Source organism: Sturnira hondurensis, unplaced genomic scaffold (genome assembly GCF_014824575.4).
Source record: "Sturnira hondurensis isolate 20B ecotype Veracruz unplaced genomic scaffold, ASM1482457v3 Scaffold0007797, whole genome shotgun sequence".
NCBI lineage: Eukaryota > Metazoa > Chordata > Mammalia > Chiroptera > Phyllostomidae > Sturnira > Sturnira hondurensis.
Window position 1 is genome coordinate 1,115,790 of NW_028080428.1, and position 14,624 is coordinate 1,130,413.

Below are 14,624 nucleotides of genomic sequence, written 5' to 3' on the forward strand. Positions count from 1 at the left end.
TCCTGCGCGCCCTGCCAGTTCCCTTAGCAGCACTGGCCCCAAGCCGGCCACACAGTAGCTGTTCTAAAGGACTGACCCAAATAGGAACAAATGACCTTCCCTGGGGGACAGCGGCACGGTTTGGAGAGCGCAGAATTCCAGCGGCCGGTCGGCCTGCGGTTCCCAATTACCAGATTAGAGATAAGGGCCCTGGAGGTCCCTGGGGCCCAACTGCACTCTGCTTCCCCGAAGCCAAGAAGTCCTGGCTCTGCTCGCCTGTCGACCCTTTCCTGGTCTCGGTTCCAGGATGTCATTCAGAAAGAGGCTGTTTCCCTTCTCTTAAATAGTGCTAGCGCTACCCGCTAGCCCCCAGCGACTGACAGAATCCGCAGCAGAGATGTGGACTTTATTAGCACAGTTCGTGGCGAGCGTCGGCTCGCAGTTTTCACCGCGGAGGAAAGCGTTCTGGTGAAGTTAGTTATCCCGACTAGCGACGGCGTAGGTGCCTGGCGCAACCCACTTCTAGCTGCTGAGGGCGGAAAAACTTCCAAACTTCCGATGGGACCAAACCCTCGAAGACTCCCGGCAAACTCCGGAAGGGAATCGGGCTCTGGGTCAGAACGCCTTCTGAAAAGGAGAGACTTGATCCTCTTTTTGCATAGGCTAGGCCTTCGGAAACGACTTCCGCCCACACGCAAGATGGCTGCCGGTGGCGACACACGCAGGGGAAGCCTCGGAGTGTGGGAAGGACTGTCATTGGGAGGGGGCGGGGCCTCCTCTCCCCAAGTTCCGATCCCACCAGGACTGGAAGATGTGCGTCCAGCTGGAGTTTTGCCGCATCTGCGTCGTTGTGCCTGCGCTCTTAGGGCGAGGAAGTCCCTTAGGGGTGGGAGGAAGAAAGGGTTCAATGAATTAGCAGCCGGAGTCACAGCCCGCCACTCCCGGAATCCCATCCCTGAGAACCCGTGGAGATGAAGACCAAGGCTCCCAGCATGTCCTGTATCGAGAGGGTCTTCTAGGCCACTTCCCTAAGCAAGAGAGGTCGCTTGTTTGGGCCCTTAGGAATGGGACGAGTTAGACCCCAGACGCTCTGTGCTGGGAACTGGGAGAGGACATGTAGGTGGACCCTGTATGTTAGCACCAGAGCCGGAGACTACCTGGAAGATGGGATCGCAATTTGAGAATTAAAGAAGTGGTTCCAAAGTTGAAGGCAAACAAGCCAGACACCCAGAAGGGGCTGGCTAGGAACACAGAAGCCTGCATGCCTTGAGTTCCATGGATTTAGGGGCCCCAAATCTTGACCTTCTGGAGCCGGTGTGGACTCCAGATCCCAGCATGCTTTGGGATTCAGGAAGCGACAGGTAGCGTCCGGGGTTAGGACTACAGATTCCAACAAGCCCTGGGACTCCGAGGGGGACGAGGCAGGTGGGAGGTGACCTGGAAGTACAGGTCCCAGCATGCTCCGTCACGAGTCCTTCCCCTTCGTACTGTTCGCGCTCACCTTGAAGGAACCCTCAAACTCATCGCTCATCCTCCGGAGCTCGCGGCCATAGCGCTGTGCAGCCCAGAGGTTGGGAGGCGCCGAACGCGAGCGGCCGCGGAAGCGGCTGGGCTCCTCCTCGATCTCGTCATTCTCCTCGGTCCCCTCGGGGTACGAGCTGTGGCGACTCCGGGGCTCCACAGATCCAGCGCCTACAGAGACATCGACAGTGCCGGGATTACGTGAATATCAACTCCTCTGAGCCCCCAGCATTATTAACTCCATCGGCTTGCTGATGTATTCGTGTGCACATCAGAGTGTACCTTTCAGAGGTCCGGTTCCCTCATCTATAAATAGAGGGAAGCTCCTGGGGCTTTTTGTGAAGATTCGAATTAACTTCTCATTAACCCCACAAATCTTAATTGAGCCCCAATAATGGGCTAGAGCCTTAGTATGTAAAGGACCTTCCCCGTGCCTGGCACAAAATAAGGGCATAATAAATAGTAAGTTATATTTATTAGTGCAAGTCCACGGAGTTGTTAGCTCTCGAATCATTTCCATTCTCTAGCAGAGGAGAGCAGTTCCCTGGATGACGGTGTCCTGCCCCAGCCAGGCAGGGCTGAACTCCAACTCCGAAAGCCACCTGCTGTTGCTCATCTGTTTCACTGCTGCCTACAGGAGCCCCCCCCCCCACCTCACCTCCCCCCCCCACCCAGCCAGAACCTGCCAGCAGCATGTTTTCACCTCCCACAGCACCTGCCGGGGAGGAAGTGCCCTGATGTTTTTTAGGTAATATGAGGCACTTACTGTGTGCTAGGCCCAGGGCACTCTCATTATGCTCCTAACCATTCTGGGAAGTGAGTACTAACCTTGCCCACAGACTAACATCTGTTCCACAGATGAGAAGACAGAGGCTTACAGAGAGAGGTTAAGATTTGCCCAAGGTCACACAACTGTGAAGCTCTGGGGCTGGAAGTGCCTAGACTTTCATTGGAATCCAAGGTCCAATGATTATTCCATGAGCTTCACCACTTCCCTCGTCCAAACACCCTTCTGCACTCTGAGGCTTGTGTCTTCACCTCCATGCAGGGATAAACCTATTCCTTCCTGTGTAAAGGTCACATAAAATAGAACGTGAAAGTGCTTTGTGAGCTGAAAGTGCACCATGGGTCATTATTCAAATGTAGCACCTCTACTGTGTCGGGAGTTTGTATGGCTTGTGTACTGTGAGCCAGGCCCTCACTCCTTCCAACCCCATACCCAGACCAACTCTGAGAACCACTTCCAGGAGCAAAAACCTGGAGCTAAGAGAGTGGAAGATGGGCCTAGAACAGGTGCTGAGAACATGCCCAGCATCCATGGCAGGGCCCGGTCAAGGAAGGCTTTTTGAAGGAAGCAAGATTTAGGCCAGGTCTTGAAGCTGGGGGATAACTGTCTTGTTCTCCCTCCAGAAGACCTTCAGCCAACCCCTGTGGTTCAGCTCAAGGGGATGAGTCCCAGCTTCAGATACACGGCTGAGAAAGCCAAGAAGCAGAAAAAGGCCCTGGCTGGTATGGCTCAGTGGATTGCATGCCATCCTGAGAACCTAAGTGTCTCTGGTTCGATTCCTAGTCAGGGCACTTTCCTAGGTTGCAGGCCAGATTCCTAGTGAGGGGTTCATGAGAGGCAACCACACATTGATGTTTCTCTCCCTCTCTTCCCCTCTCTCTAAGTATAAATAAATAAAATCTTTAAAGAAAAAAAAAAGCAGAGAGAGGGCTGGATCCAGAAAGGCTTAGGTCAAGTGTTCAGGGTGCCTGGCTGTTTTGAGCGTCACCAAAGCCCAGGCCGAGGTCAGGTAGGGACACTGTAAAGACTTTGGGGATCCAAATGGGAGTGGGGAACAGACAGCTAAATCAAGAGTGGGGATTGGCCTGGCTGGTGTAGCTCAGTGGATTGAGCGCGGGCCTGCGAACCAGACGATCAAGGTTCGATTCCCAGTCAGGGCACATGCCTGGGTTGCAGGCCAGTTTCCGGCAGGGGCCAGTTCCCTGCAGGGGATGCACGAGAAGCAACCATACATTGATGTTTCCTTCCTCTCTCCTTCCCTTCCCATCTAAAGATAAATAAATAAAATATTTTTAAAAAACACTTAAAAAAAAAGAGTGGGGATTGGGGACAGAAACCAGAGGAGCTGGGAAGAAAAAGACCCCTGATAGGATCAAGTCCATCTGCAGAGCACTTTCCAGTTCTGTAGGGTGTGGGCCCGCTGACAGGTGGGTCCCACCTCAACCACACTCCTGCTTTCAGTCCCGCAGCCTCCGACCTTCCCGGTGAGGTGGCTGCCAAGTTCTCCCTGTTTTACAGATGAAGAAATGGATACACCTAATCGTTAAGAACTTCCCTGGGGTCACAGGGTTGGCCACTTAAGTGCTCAGGAAATGTCACCTATTATTCCCCTTTACTAGCCCTAAGAACCCAAATAACCACCACAGTTGACAGCGGCCCAGCCAGAGTAGGCAGGTGAGTGAGTTGCAGATGGGCACTTGGTCTGGGCACAGCTGCCTCACCCAGGAATTACAAGACTAGATGTACCAACATGTAGAAGTGCTTCTTGGGCGTTCGTTCATTATGGCCTCATCGCGCCCTAGGAGGGAGGTTACTCACTGTCTGCATTTGGCAGAGGGGAAAACTAAGGAGGCAGTGACACTCTGCCACCACGCAGGACTGTTCCGATCCTGCTCTTCCACAAGCAGGTGCCCTCACACTGCCTGCCCCCTGCAATGCAGCCCCTGGTGCTTCTTGGGGGCTGCAAGCCCCAGCCCCGACTTCCTGTGCACCCCAAAGCCATTTGGGGCACCAAAGCCCTATATCCCCATCTTGCTCAGCACTGACAAAATCAGAAAGCGAGAGCTGGCAAATGTTTTCTGTAAGGGTCAGAGAGTGAATCTTCGGGGCACTGCAGACCTCACAGTCTGTGTCACACCTACTCAGTGCTGTGGAAATAGCTGGGCAGAGCCACGAGCACTATGTAAACAACTGTGCACGGCTGTATTCCACTCAGATTTTATTTAGGGACACGGAAGTGGAATTCCACGTTATTTTCACATAGTATAAAATGCCATTGGATTGTTGTCAGCTATTTCAAAATATAAAAACCATTTTTAGCTCATGGCCTATATAAAAAGAGGCGACGGTCTGCCAACCCCTGTTCTAAACCCAGCTGTGCCAGCCCTCTACCTGAAGCCCTCCATGGCTCCCTATTGTTTATGAGATAAAGTCCAAACTCCTTGGCGTGGCCTTCAAGCCCTTCCACCCTAGTTCTAACCTAGGCTTTACTTGCCTGTCATCAGGGGTATTGGTTATTCATATCTTCCTCTCTGCTGAATGAATGGCAACCCTCAGGTTTGCTCAGAGCGTGGGCATGGTTCTAGTTCCACTTCACAGAGGAGGCTGAGGCAGAGAGTTAACTAACCTGCTCAAGCTCAACCTGCTAAGGGTGAAGCTGTTTCAACTCTGCAGTCTGGCCCTGGTGCCTAGTGCTGTGCTCTTTCTCCCACTGGGTGTCCTTCCTCCTCTCTCCACCATCCATATCCACAGCTCCCCATGTACCTGCCCCTCCCAGGCACTGGGCTATGTACTGACCTGTCACAGTACACAAGGTGGCTGCAGACGCTGCCCTGGGGACACAGTCCAGCGGGCCCAGGAGGCAGGGAGTATGAAGAGTGAGGGGATCTAGAGGAAGGCAGTGGCTCTAGCAGGTTATTGGCACTTGAGGATCTTTTATGGAAAAATCATTTGCTTTTTTAGACATTGAAAAGTAGGTCAAAAGTTTAATAAATCCTGTAGAGTCTTCTCTAGTGGTTTCTATCTTCTCCCCAGCAGCCCTCCTCACGGCTGAGTCTGGCAACCCCTTGGCTCCTTATTGCTACTTCAGACCATTCTCATGCCCTCCTCCTGAAATCTAGTTTCTCAGGTTGTGCCAGCCCTCTCCTCTGTGGCTCAGGCATCCCCCAGCCCCAAGCCACACCCCTAGTTTACCCAGGAAGGCTACTCCAGCCCCCTGCCACTCCCTCCTTGGCCACTCCAGTCTTCATCCATAGAACAGAAGCAGGCCTTCCCCGCCTCCTGGCTTTTCTTTCTTTGACTTCCTTTCCCGCCCTCCCCTCACTCTCATTCCCAGGGGCAGAACCTGGGACTGAGATAGGTTCACTGATAGACTGATCACTATCAGCAAGTTCATCCCAAGCAGCCCACAGGCTCACTGCTCCTCTTGCAGAGTGACGCTCTGGAGACCAAATCAGATCACTGGACTGTATGCAGAGCCCTCCCAATTTTTCACTCTAAGGAAATACCAAAGCCTTGTGCTGCCTTCAAGGCCCTGCCAAGCTGCCCCTTCGGCTCTTTCCCTGGAGTCTCTTCAGCTCCCCTCCCCTCACTCATCCCTCAGGCCACACTGGCCTCAGGGCCTTTGCATTCTCGCCCATCCCTTCAAGATCTCTGCACAGAGAGGAGGTGGCTCCTGCTCCATCTCTTCCACTCTTTGCTCCAATGGTGCTTCTGAGCGTGGCGGACCCCAGCCCCCAGCACTCCTGATCCAGAGAAAGTAAAGACTTTCTCACACTGCTGCCCAGCATGTGTCATCACCTAGCTCAGTGTATCGTTTACTTGTTTGTTTATGGCTCAAGTCCCCCACTGACTAGAATACAGGCACCACAAGGGAAAGGGCTTTATCTCCTCTGTTCACTGATGTGCCCCTGGCAGCTGGGACAGCGCAGGCACAGATTAAACACCCGATACAGAGGAGGAACAGCCAGGTGGGAGGGGGAAGCTGCTGTGAGCAGAAATACAGCAAAGGGCAAAGATCCAGAAGTTAGAGAAAGTCTGTGGAGTTCAGCTTGACAGTGTGTGTGAATGGGGCAGGGACAAGACCTAAGTCAGCCTTCTTGCTCCTGAAAATGGGGAGAGGGTCATTTAGGTTTCTGCAGGCAAGGGACATGATTTTTGTTCTCAGAAGATCCCTGTGGTTCTTTGAAGTGCCAAGGCCTGTGCCGGGTCCTGGGAGGTGGAAACTGAGAAATGGCCACTGCCCTCTCCAGTGCCCATCCTTCCATTCAGCTCTGCTTCCCCACCCTGACACAGACCAGCAGCCTGGGAGAGCTGTCTGCCTCTTGGGGTCACCTGCCCCCAGCAGCTGGCAAGGACAGTCTGGTGTGGGTGTGAATCACAGGGTGGGCAGGCACAGACCTGGGGGCTGGAAGCCCAGGGGACCGTGGAGGCTTAAGCCCTCTACCCAAAGAAACTGGCAAATAAGTGTGACCTTAGGCAAGTCACTTCCCCTTTCTGGTTCACTGGTTGACTCCCAGTGATTTCTGTTGTGGTCCTACGCTGACAGCTACATTATTTGAGCATGTCCTAAGCACCAACACTATAATTAAGTGCTTCTTGTGTATTCTGCTAATTATCCTAACAGCCCTACATGGTGGTGATTAATTGCTCTATTTTACAGAAGAGGAAAGCTGAGGCCCAAGTTAGTTGGGACTTACTCAGAGCCACCCAATGAGTATAGATGAGGCTGAGGTGCAGGGAGTTCTTGGGCTGGGGGCAAAGTGAACAGGCAGAAGGTTGGGGTGGGGGGGTGCCTACCTCCATGGTGGCTTCTGCTGGCTGGCTGGCCCTGCTGACGACCAGCTTCCCCCGGGAGGCCTGGGGCCGTACACCGGTGATTGCTGGAGCCTGGAGGCTGGTCCCCTGTGGGGCTGGGGCCCAGGCCCCTATCTGCAGGGCTGGAGTCTTCCTGCTCACTCTGCTCAAACTCTGGGATCTGGAACATGCTCTGGGCTGTAGGGACAAGATGGTGGGTAGTTAGGGCAGAGCTGGGGCAAACGGTGGCTGGCAGTGGCGGGGGGAGCAGGCGCCCCAGGTTCCCTCTCCCACCTTAGGACCCCAGATCCGCCTTGCCTCCCAGGCCCCCGTCTGTCTTCTGAGTCTGGCCGGGAGCTCAGCCTGTCCACCCGGGATCTAAATTTCCTTCCAGAGCCCTGGTGCTGTGGAGCCCCGGACTCCTACCCGAGACCCCGCTCGACCCGCCCGTAAAGTCGGCACGCAAGTCTCACCCCAAGCCCGATCTCGAGGCCCCTGACCCCGGCCTGCGCCTCCCTCTCGCACTGAGGGAGCCTGGCTCTAGCTGCCCGGGCAACGGGAACTGTCACCGGCCCGGCCCAATCAGCTATCGAAATGTCACCAGGAGGTGGAGCCACTGTCGACCCAGGCCCCGCCCTCGCCGCCCGACCTGCTCCCCGCCCACCGCCTTCCTCCTGAGTTCCTTCCTGGTCTCCGGGTGCTCTTCTCCCAACTTCCTTGTACCTGGGGCATGTATGGAAGCGGATGAAGGATTCTCTGGGGCGCACAGAGAATTTGGAACCTCGGGGCTAGCTTCTGTTGCCAAGTCCTTCATCCCCTCTGGGCCTTAGTTTCCACCCCTGTGAAATGGGGATAATGACACTTCCCCCAGGGACCAGTGAACTTTGTAAACCAAGTCGTGATTACTGTGGGTGGAAGCACTTAACAAAGGCATCATTGAAGTTCAGCCCTAGCATGCATCGTTGTTGCCGTTGTTACTACGCCGTCTGGACTGGGTGACCGGGTCCCTCCTCCCGCGCACTGTGGGAACCTCGCAGCGCACGCATCACGGGCACCACTCCCCACGCCATCTGGGGAGCCCTAGAGATAAGCGAGGGGGCCTCCTCCCTGGCAGGATGACTGTCGAAGAACAGGAGAAGGGATAAGGGCCCCGGTGAGGGTGGCCGTAGAACTCGCAGGGGCTTCGCGCCTGGCAAGCGGCGGGCCAGGTGAGCAGGAACCGCGGTCGGCTAGGGCGGAGGACTGGTGGGCCTCCGGGTGCTGCGGGGCTTTGCGGATTCTGGACCAGAGGGCGGGGCCCAGAGGCCATCTTGGCTGTGGGCGGAAGTTTTCTTCAGAGACAGGGCGAGGGGAAGTTGTTGCCGCCCTCGGCCCGGTGGCGCGATCTCGGTTTGGCTATGGGGTAGAGAAGCGTGGGAACTGGCGACCCCGCAAACAGGCAAGGGCGGGTGGCCATGGACACAACCCGCCCGGGCGCCGGCCGAATACGGTGCTGCCTCAGTACTTCGATCGCCCGCCGCCTCTCCTAACTCCTGGCGCTTGGCGGGGGAGGGGGGCGGCGGCGGCGGCGGCGGCGGCGGCGTAGCTCCTACCCATTCTCGAACTACTACGCCCGGGGTGCGGCGCGAGGTTGTGGGGTTGGGGCGCGGGTGGTTAGATCCTACTCAATTTGCGTAGCAAACGGCGCCCGCGCAGGCGCAAGAGGGGGCGGAGCCGCTGGAGCCAGGGAGCTGGAGCCCCGGAGCTCCGGGTCCCAGCGACCGGAGCCGGCTCCCCCAGAGGCGGACTGAGGGCCTGGCGTCGACCGCCTCCCGCGGCTGGATAGTGGACTCAGTGGAGGGTGGGTTGGCAGCGTCCGGAAATTCAGGACTGAAGGCAGAGGCCCCCCACCCCATCTGGATTGTTGGAGGGGAGAGAGCCTCCAGTTTGAGGAGGGGGAGAGCTGGGTGTTGAGCGCCCCCAGCAGCGACCGCTGCCCAGAACCGACGGGCATCGGCCGGCTCTCCCCCTCCTGCCGGGACGACTGGAGCGACCAAGGCCAAGTGCCCCTCTCCTCAGCCTCTGCAACTCCAAGCTCCTGGCTCTGGGACCGGCCCAGGGCGGCGACACTCCCCACCCCCACGCCTTCCACCCTCAGCCCTGGAGAGGAGAGACTGTCCTTCCACGCTCCTGAGTGAAGGGCCCAGCCCCAGGCTGCCAGTGCCGGGCTGCTAGGGCTGCTGCAAGGGCAAATGTCCCTCCGTTTCAGGGAAGGGCCTGGCCAGCCACAACTCCTTTCCTCCTGAGCTCCCCATCTGTGCCTCTGCACCCTGCACCTCCCACCCCTCCATATTTATTTTTATTTCTCTGGCCCCCTGCCAGCCCCTCCATCTCTGTATCAGGATTCAGGCCTCCCTCCTTGACATGGAGAGTAACCTGTCTGGCCTGGTGCCTGCTGCTGGTCTGGTGCCTGCGCTGCCACCAGCTGTGACCCTGGGGCTGACTGCGGCCTACACCACTCTGTATGCCCTGCTCTTCTTCTCCGTCTATGCCCAGCTGTGGCTGGTGCTCCTGTACGGGCACAAGCGTCTCAGCTATCAGACGGTGTTCCTGGCACTCTGTCTGCTCTGGGCTGCTCTGCGTACCACCCTCTTCTCCTTCTACTTCCGAGATACACCCCGAGCCAACCGCCTGGGGCCCTTGCCCTTTTGGCTTCTCTACTGCTGCCCTGTCTGCCTGCAGTTCTTCACACTGACGCTCATGAACCTCTACTTTGCCCAGGTAACTGTGGTAGCCGGGTGGGCTTGGGCTGTGGGGCCGCAAGCCTCAAGGGTACAAAGGAATAATGAGCATCTCTGCTCCCAGGTGGTGTTCAAGGCCAAGGCGAAGCGTCGGCCAGAGATGAGCCGAGGCTTGTAAGTACTCAGGATACTGGTGGGCTCAGCCCCTAGGCCAGGAGCAGCCTGGTGTCTATCCCTTCCCTTGTGGCGGGGCTAAGGTAGGGACAGTTCAGGGAGTGTTTGTGAAGAAGCTGGGGAAAGTGAAGCACCTGGCGCAGATGGCTCAGCAGGGGCGTTGCATGCGTGATGGGCAACAGGAAGAGAAGCCATTGGGGAGGGGGTACCAGGATCATCTGTGACAGAGAAAGAGCTGGAGGCTCTAGCCCTCGGAAGCTCCAACACCAAACCACTTCTGGGTGACCTTGGGTGGCAATATTCCTGTCATCTGTACAGCATTTTGCAGTTTATTAAGAGCTCTTACAAACATCTCTAATTTTTGCAACTGACATGTGAGGCTGTTATCTCCACTTGAGAGATGCAAAAACTGAGGCCCAGAAAGGTAAAGCACCATGTTCAAGGTCATAGATGTGGCTGGAGGCACAGCCAGGGCTTAGGCCCAGCCAGGACTTAGGCCCAGATTTCTGACACCGAGTGGGCTCCTTCCACTGTTATCACAACTGTCAGTCACCTTCTGACCTCCTTGGGCCTCAGTTTCCCCACTTGCAAAACTGGAGGGGCATGGTTCGGACCGGATGGCCTGCGGTTCTGGTGGGCACTGGGGGAGGTTAGGTGGTGGGTGAGCACCGAGGGCAGTGATGGGGCTGACGGTGCTGTGGGCTGCAGGCTGGCTGTCCGAGGGGCCTTCGTGGGGGCCTCGCTGCTCTTTCTGCTGGTGAATGTGCTGTGTGCTGTGCTGTCCCGCCGGCGTCGGGCGCAGCCCTGGGCCCTCCTGCTGGTGCGCGTCCTGGTGAGCGACTCCCTGTTTGTTATCTGCGCACTCTCTCTTGCTGCCTGCCTCTGCCTTGTTGCCCGGCGGGCACCCTCCACCAGCATCTACCTGGAGGCCAAGGTAGGGTCACATGCCTGGTGCCTGGTGTCCTTTGGGGTCTTTGGGCTTTGGTCTTCAGGGTTAGAGGGGAAGCTGGAGCCTCCCCTCCCTGAGGGTCCCTTGTTGTCATCTGTGCCAGGGGACCAGTGTGTGCCAGGCAGCTGCGATGGGTGGTGCCATGGTCCTGCTGTATGCCAGTCGAGCCTGCTACAACCTGGCAGCCCTGGCCTTGGCTCCCCGGAGCCGGCTGGATGCCTTTGATTATGACTGGTACAACGTCTCCGACCAGGTGGGCCTTCGGCATGCCTGCTGCCCTCTTAGTGGCCGTGGCTCCTAGGCCCTGGCCAGGTGCCCCACCGGCACAGTTGCCGAGTGGCATGAGCCCCTGCTTTCCCACAGGCGGACCTGGTGAATGACCTGGGGAACAAAGGCTACCTGGTATTTGGCCTCATACTCTTTGTGTGGGAGCTGCTGCCAACCACCCTGCTGGTGGGCTTCTTCCGGGTGCACCGGCCTCCGCAGGACCTGGTGAGGGCCAGCTTGTCTGGGTGGTGCTGGGACAGCCCAGGCTGGAGCCTGGGGTGGTTGTGGGAGGCCAGCATGGGACAGGAGAACATCAGTGGTGGCTTCCTCCCCCAGAGCACCAGCCGCATCCTCAATGGGCAGGTCTTTGGCTCCCGTTCCTATTTCTTTGACCGGGCCGGGCACTGCGAGGAGGAGAGCTGCTCCTGGGAGCATGGCCAGGGCGAGAGCACCAGGTAGGACCCTTGAGCTCTGGCTTGCTCCATGGAGCTGGGGACCTAAAGCTGAGTCTTGTCATCCAGCCCCTGCCCTGGCCTTGGAGTCCACCTGCAGTGGGTGGGGGCCCTCTGCTGTCCCCCTTTTGCCCCAAGGACGCACTTTGCCACTGTCCGCAGTGTTCAAGCCCTGGATCCTGGGATGTCTGGGTCAGTGGGCTCTGCCGTCAGCCTCTCTCCCTCCCTGGTCACTGCCTTGGCACCAACTCTGTTTCTCTCTCTGCAGCATGTCCGGCAGTCTAGGCTCCGGCAGCTGGTATGGCACCATCGGGCGGGAGCCAGGCTGGTCCGGGGGCAGCCAGACGCGGACCACTCCTCTGCTCTTCTCCCAGGTGCTGGGCCCAGGCAGCCACCACCACAGTCTCTATTCCACTCCACAGACGTGACCCCCTCCACCTCTCCCCAGAACACCCAGACCCCAATCCCTCCCACCCCAGACCCCTGTGCCAAGTTCATTTGCTGCATCTTGCCCAGAATCCCAGGGGCTGTGGTCACCTCCTCCCCTGGCCGGCTCCTTGCTACTTCTATTGCAGTGAGTTTGTGCCAGTCCCCAGGATGGGGGCATGGCCCTGGCTACCAGATGCGCACAGCACCCGGGCATGACCTGCCGCCTCCGCTTCTCCGCTGGAGCCAGCTACCTCTCCCGTGTCTGCCACTCAATAAACAGTGTCTGTGCCCCAGGCCAACCACCCTCTGCCAGTTGTCTGTGCTTCTTGAACCACTGTTTGGCTGAAAGCTGATCAGACACCGGCCTCTGATGGGGGCTTCTTTCCTCCCAAGGCTGGTGGGTAGGGAGAGGGAGGAGCCTGCAGTCTGGAGGGAAGACAGACCGGAAGTGCCCTGCTCCTACTCCAGTCCCCTCCCTACTGGAATAATCGCTACTCTTACCTCAAGGCTGGCTTCCAATGTTACTTCTTTTAGCTGCCTCCCCTCTCTGGGTCAGGGAACTGTGTCCCCTCCTGGTCTGGTGGCACTGTGGTTCTGTGGCTATAATGCCTCTCATGCCCCGGTGGATTGGGGCTTCCGCAGACCCTGCTTCCCTGCTTCCCTGCCATCACACCCAGCCTGGCCTTGAGGTCCAGGGCGGGCTAGTTTGGGGCCTGCGGAGGAGGGGTTGGCCCCTAACTGGGCAGCCCCCTTCTCCCTACCAGGTGTGGGTTTGGCCGGTAGGGTGGGCTGCCCCCACAGTCTGCCTGGTGCTCCCGGGGCCCCCTTCTCTGGTCACCCCTAACAGCAGTTACTGCCCTCTGCAACCATGGCCCCTGGCAGATCTGTCCCACGGCTGGGAGTTATTTATCGGAGGGTCTGTCTTCTGTACACGGACCTAGCACTGAGCCTGTCTCGGAACCCTTCACTTGACAGCAGGGCTTTGGGGCCTCTGCAGAGGGCACAGTCACTTCTCATTAAATGGAGAGTTGCTAACGTTTGCAGGGCACTTTATTGTGTGTGCCAGGCTCACAAATACTGACCTCTTTAGTGCTCAGAATAGCACCCCCCAGGTGAGAGTTAACATCGTTTTCTGCAAGTGGGCACCTGCAGGCTCCGGAGTTTGGTCACCGTGGAGGCCCCCTACTGGTAGGGGCTGGTCGGCCTTAGAGCCCACCTTTCCACTACCCACCCTAAGGGCTGAGGTCCCAGGCAGGAGCCAAGGTCTTTAGAGAGATGGGCGTTGTAAAGTGGGAAAGACCAGAGAGCAGCAGAGTTCCAAGACCTTCCAGGGCCCTGGCAGTTTGAGCACCTGGGGGGGGGGGCGGGGAATTGCTGGCACTGGCTCCGTGCTGGGCGAACACCGGGGAGGACCAAGGGGTGGTGGGTGACACAGGAGCAAGGGCAGGAAGTGCCCCAGCATGACTTCCCAGAACTGGGCCCCACCCCACCTGGGCCATGTCCAGCTTGCCAGAGAAGATCCCCCACCTTTTGTCTGGCAGGATCCCCTCCCTCCTGAGTGCTGAGCCCAAGGGCCAGGCCGTCCCCAGGGGCGGGGAGGTGCCCCTCCCACCCCACAGTGGGTCTGGGAGATTAGCGTGGCTCCAGTCCAGAGAGGTGAGCGGGATGATGTCCAGCCCCGGGCCGTGCCGCTGACCACACTGGCCGGAGGAGCAGTACCAGGGCTCTGGTCTGACATTCGAGGGCCGGACCCAGCGGCAGCCCCTCTCGGGCTCCTCCGCCACTGATCTGCCGGGACTGGCCGGAATTAGGGCACAGGGCTGCCGCAGGTTAGGAGCTGTGGGGGGCGGCATCGGCGAGGGCGCGGCCCGGAGGGAGGCAAGGCGCTGGAAGGGTTAAACGCGGTAGGAGGGGGGCTTCTGGCAGCGGGAGGGGGGTCCCAGCCCCAGCGGCCGCCCGCTCCGCCCCTACTGCCTCAGCCGCCTCCGTGGCCCAGCCGGCACCGGCGAGGCCGCGCGGGACCCAGGGTTGCAGCCTCAGCCGCAGCGGGGCCAACAGTGAGTGCGGGGCGGAGGGGCGCGGCGACTCCTAGGCGGGGCGTGCAGGGGGGGACCGTCCAGGCTGAGCGCCACCTCCCTCCCACGTGTGGGCGCCTCCGGGAATCGTGCGGTCGCGCGAGTCCAGCCGCCCGCCCGTCACGCTCCGAGGCGTCGGCGTGAAGACGCGGGAGGCGGCGGGAGCGAGCGGCGGGCGGGTGTGCGGTGTGTCTGGGCGGCGGGCACTGCGCCACGACCCCTCGGCCTGAGCGTGCGCACGCGGATGTGGGCGCACGTCAGCGTGGCCCTCCGCACTGGCCCCTGGGGTCCGGGTGCACCCGGGAGTCGGGGAGAGCGCAGGTGGAGCGTGGGACGGCAGCCCGAGCCTCAGGCGGAGGAGCTGCAGGGTGGAGCAGGGGTGCGCGAGGCTTCGTGCAGCGTCGGTGCGTGGGCGCGCTGTCCCCGGGGCTCACAGCTGCCCCGGGGGATGCTGCACTGGTCCCGTGTGTTGCCCCC

At 58.8% G+C, this 14,624-nt stretch overlaps 2 protein-coding genes across 6 annotated transcripts; one reads left to right on the top strand and one right to left on the bottom strand.

Annotated features, from left to right (window-relative positions):
- Positions 1 to 367: 367 nt before the first annotated feature.
- On the bottom strand, positions 368 to 8,605 carry BAD (BCL2 associated agonist of cell death). Of its 4 annotated transcripts, none has more exons than XM_037053062.1 (4): positions 8,586 to 8,605; positions 7,085 to 7,279; positions 1,481 to 1,671; positions 368 to 858 (listed from the first exon to the last, which is right to left on the bottom strand). In XM_037053062.1, the coding sequence occupies exons 2-4, from the start codon at positions 7,269 to 7,271 to the stop codon at positions 733 to 735; spliced, it is 504 nt and encodes a 167-aa protein (XP_036908957.1). In that variant the 5' UTR covers positions 7,272 to 7,279; positions 8,586 to 8,605; the 3' UTR covers positions 368 to 732. The 4 variants fall into 4 exon arrangements, with proteins under 4 accessions (XP_036908957.1, XP_036908953.1, XP_036908955.1 ...); XM_037053058.1 differs by lacking the exon at positions 8,586 to 8,605 and adding an exon at positions 7,805 to 7,917; XM_037053060.1 differs by lacking the exon at positions 8,586 to 8,605 and adding an exon at positions 7,555 to 7,638.
- GPR137 (G protein-coupled receptor 137) lies at positions 8,201 to 12,216 on the top strand. Of its 2 annotated transcripts, XM_037053057.1 has the most exons (8): positions 8,201 to 8,289; positions 9,443 to 9,841; positions 9,926 to 9,975; positions 10,684 to 10,909; positions 11,028 to 11,177; positions 11,288 to 11,416; positions 11,528 to 11,646; positions 11,912 to 12,216. In XM_037053057.1, exons 2-8 carry the CDS (start codon positions 9,485 to 9,487, stop codon positions 12,069 to 12,071), a joined length of 1,191 nt encoding a protein of 396 aa, XP_036908952.1. In that variant the 5' UTR covers positions 8,201 to 8,289; positions 9,443 to 9,484; the 3' UTR covers positions 12,072 to 12,216. The 2 variants fall into 2 exon arrangements, with proteins under 2 accessions (XP_036908952.1, XP_036908951.1); XM_037053056.1 differs by lacking the exon at positions 8,201 to 8,289 and having other exon boundaries at positions 8,649 to 9,841.
- Positions 12,217 to 14,624: the final 2,408 nt, after the last annotated feature.

Bases quoted from the DNA above. Each gene is read 5' to 3' on its own strand.
- BAD (XM_037053058.1), bottom strand. From the start codon at position 7,895: ATGAAGGACTTGGCAACAGAAGCTAGCCCCGAGGTTCCAAATTCTCTG. The intron at 7,280-7,804 runs GTACAAGGAAGT...TTGTCCCTACAG, and splicing joins CGCTTCCATACATGCCCCAG to CCCAGAGCATGTTCCAGATC. The intron at 859-1,480 runs GTGAGCGCGAAC...CCCACCCCTAAG, and splicing joins AGTTTGAGGGTTCCTTCAAG to GGACTTCCTCGCCCTAAGAG.
- GPR137 (XM_037053057.1), top strand. From the start codon at position 9,485: ATGGAGAGTAACCTGTCTGGCCTGGTGCCTGCTGCTGGTCTGGTGCCT. The intron at 11,178-11,287 runs GTGGGCCTTCGG...GCTTTCCCACAG, and splicing joins GGTACAACGTCTCCGACCAG to GCGGACCTGGTGAATGACCT. The intron at 11,417-11,527 runs GTGAGGGCCAGC...TTCCTCCCCCAG, and splicing joins ACCGGCCTCCGCAGGACCTG to AGCACCAGCCGCATCCTCAA.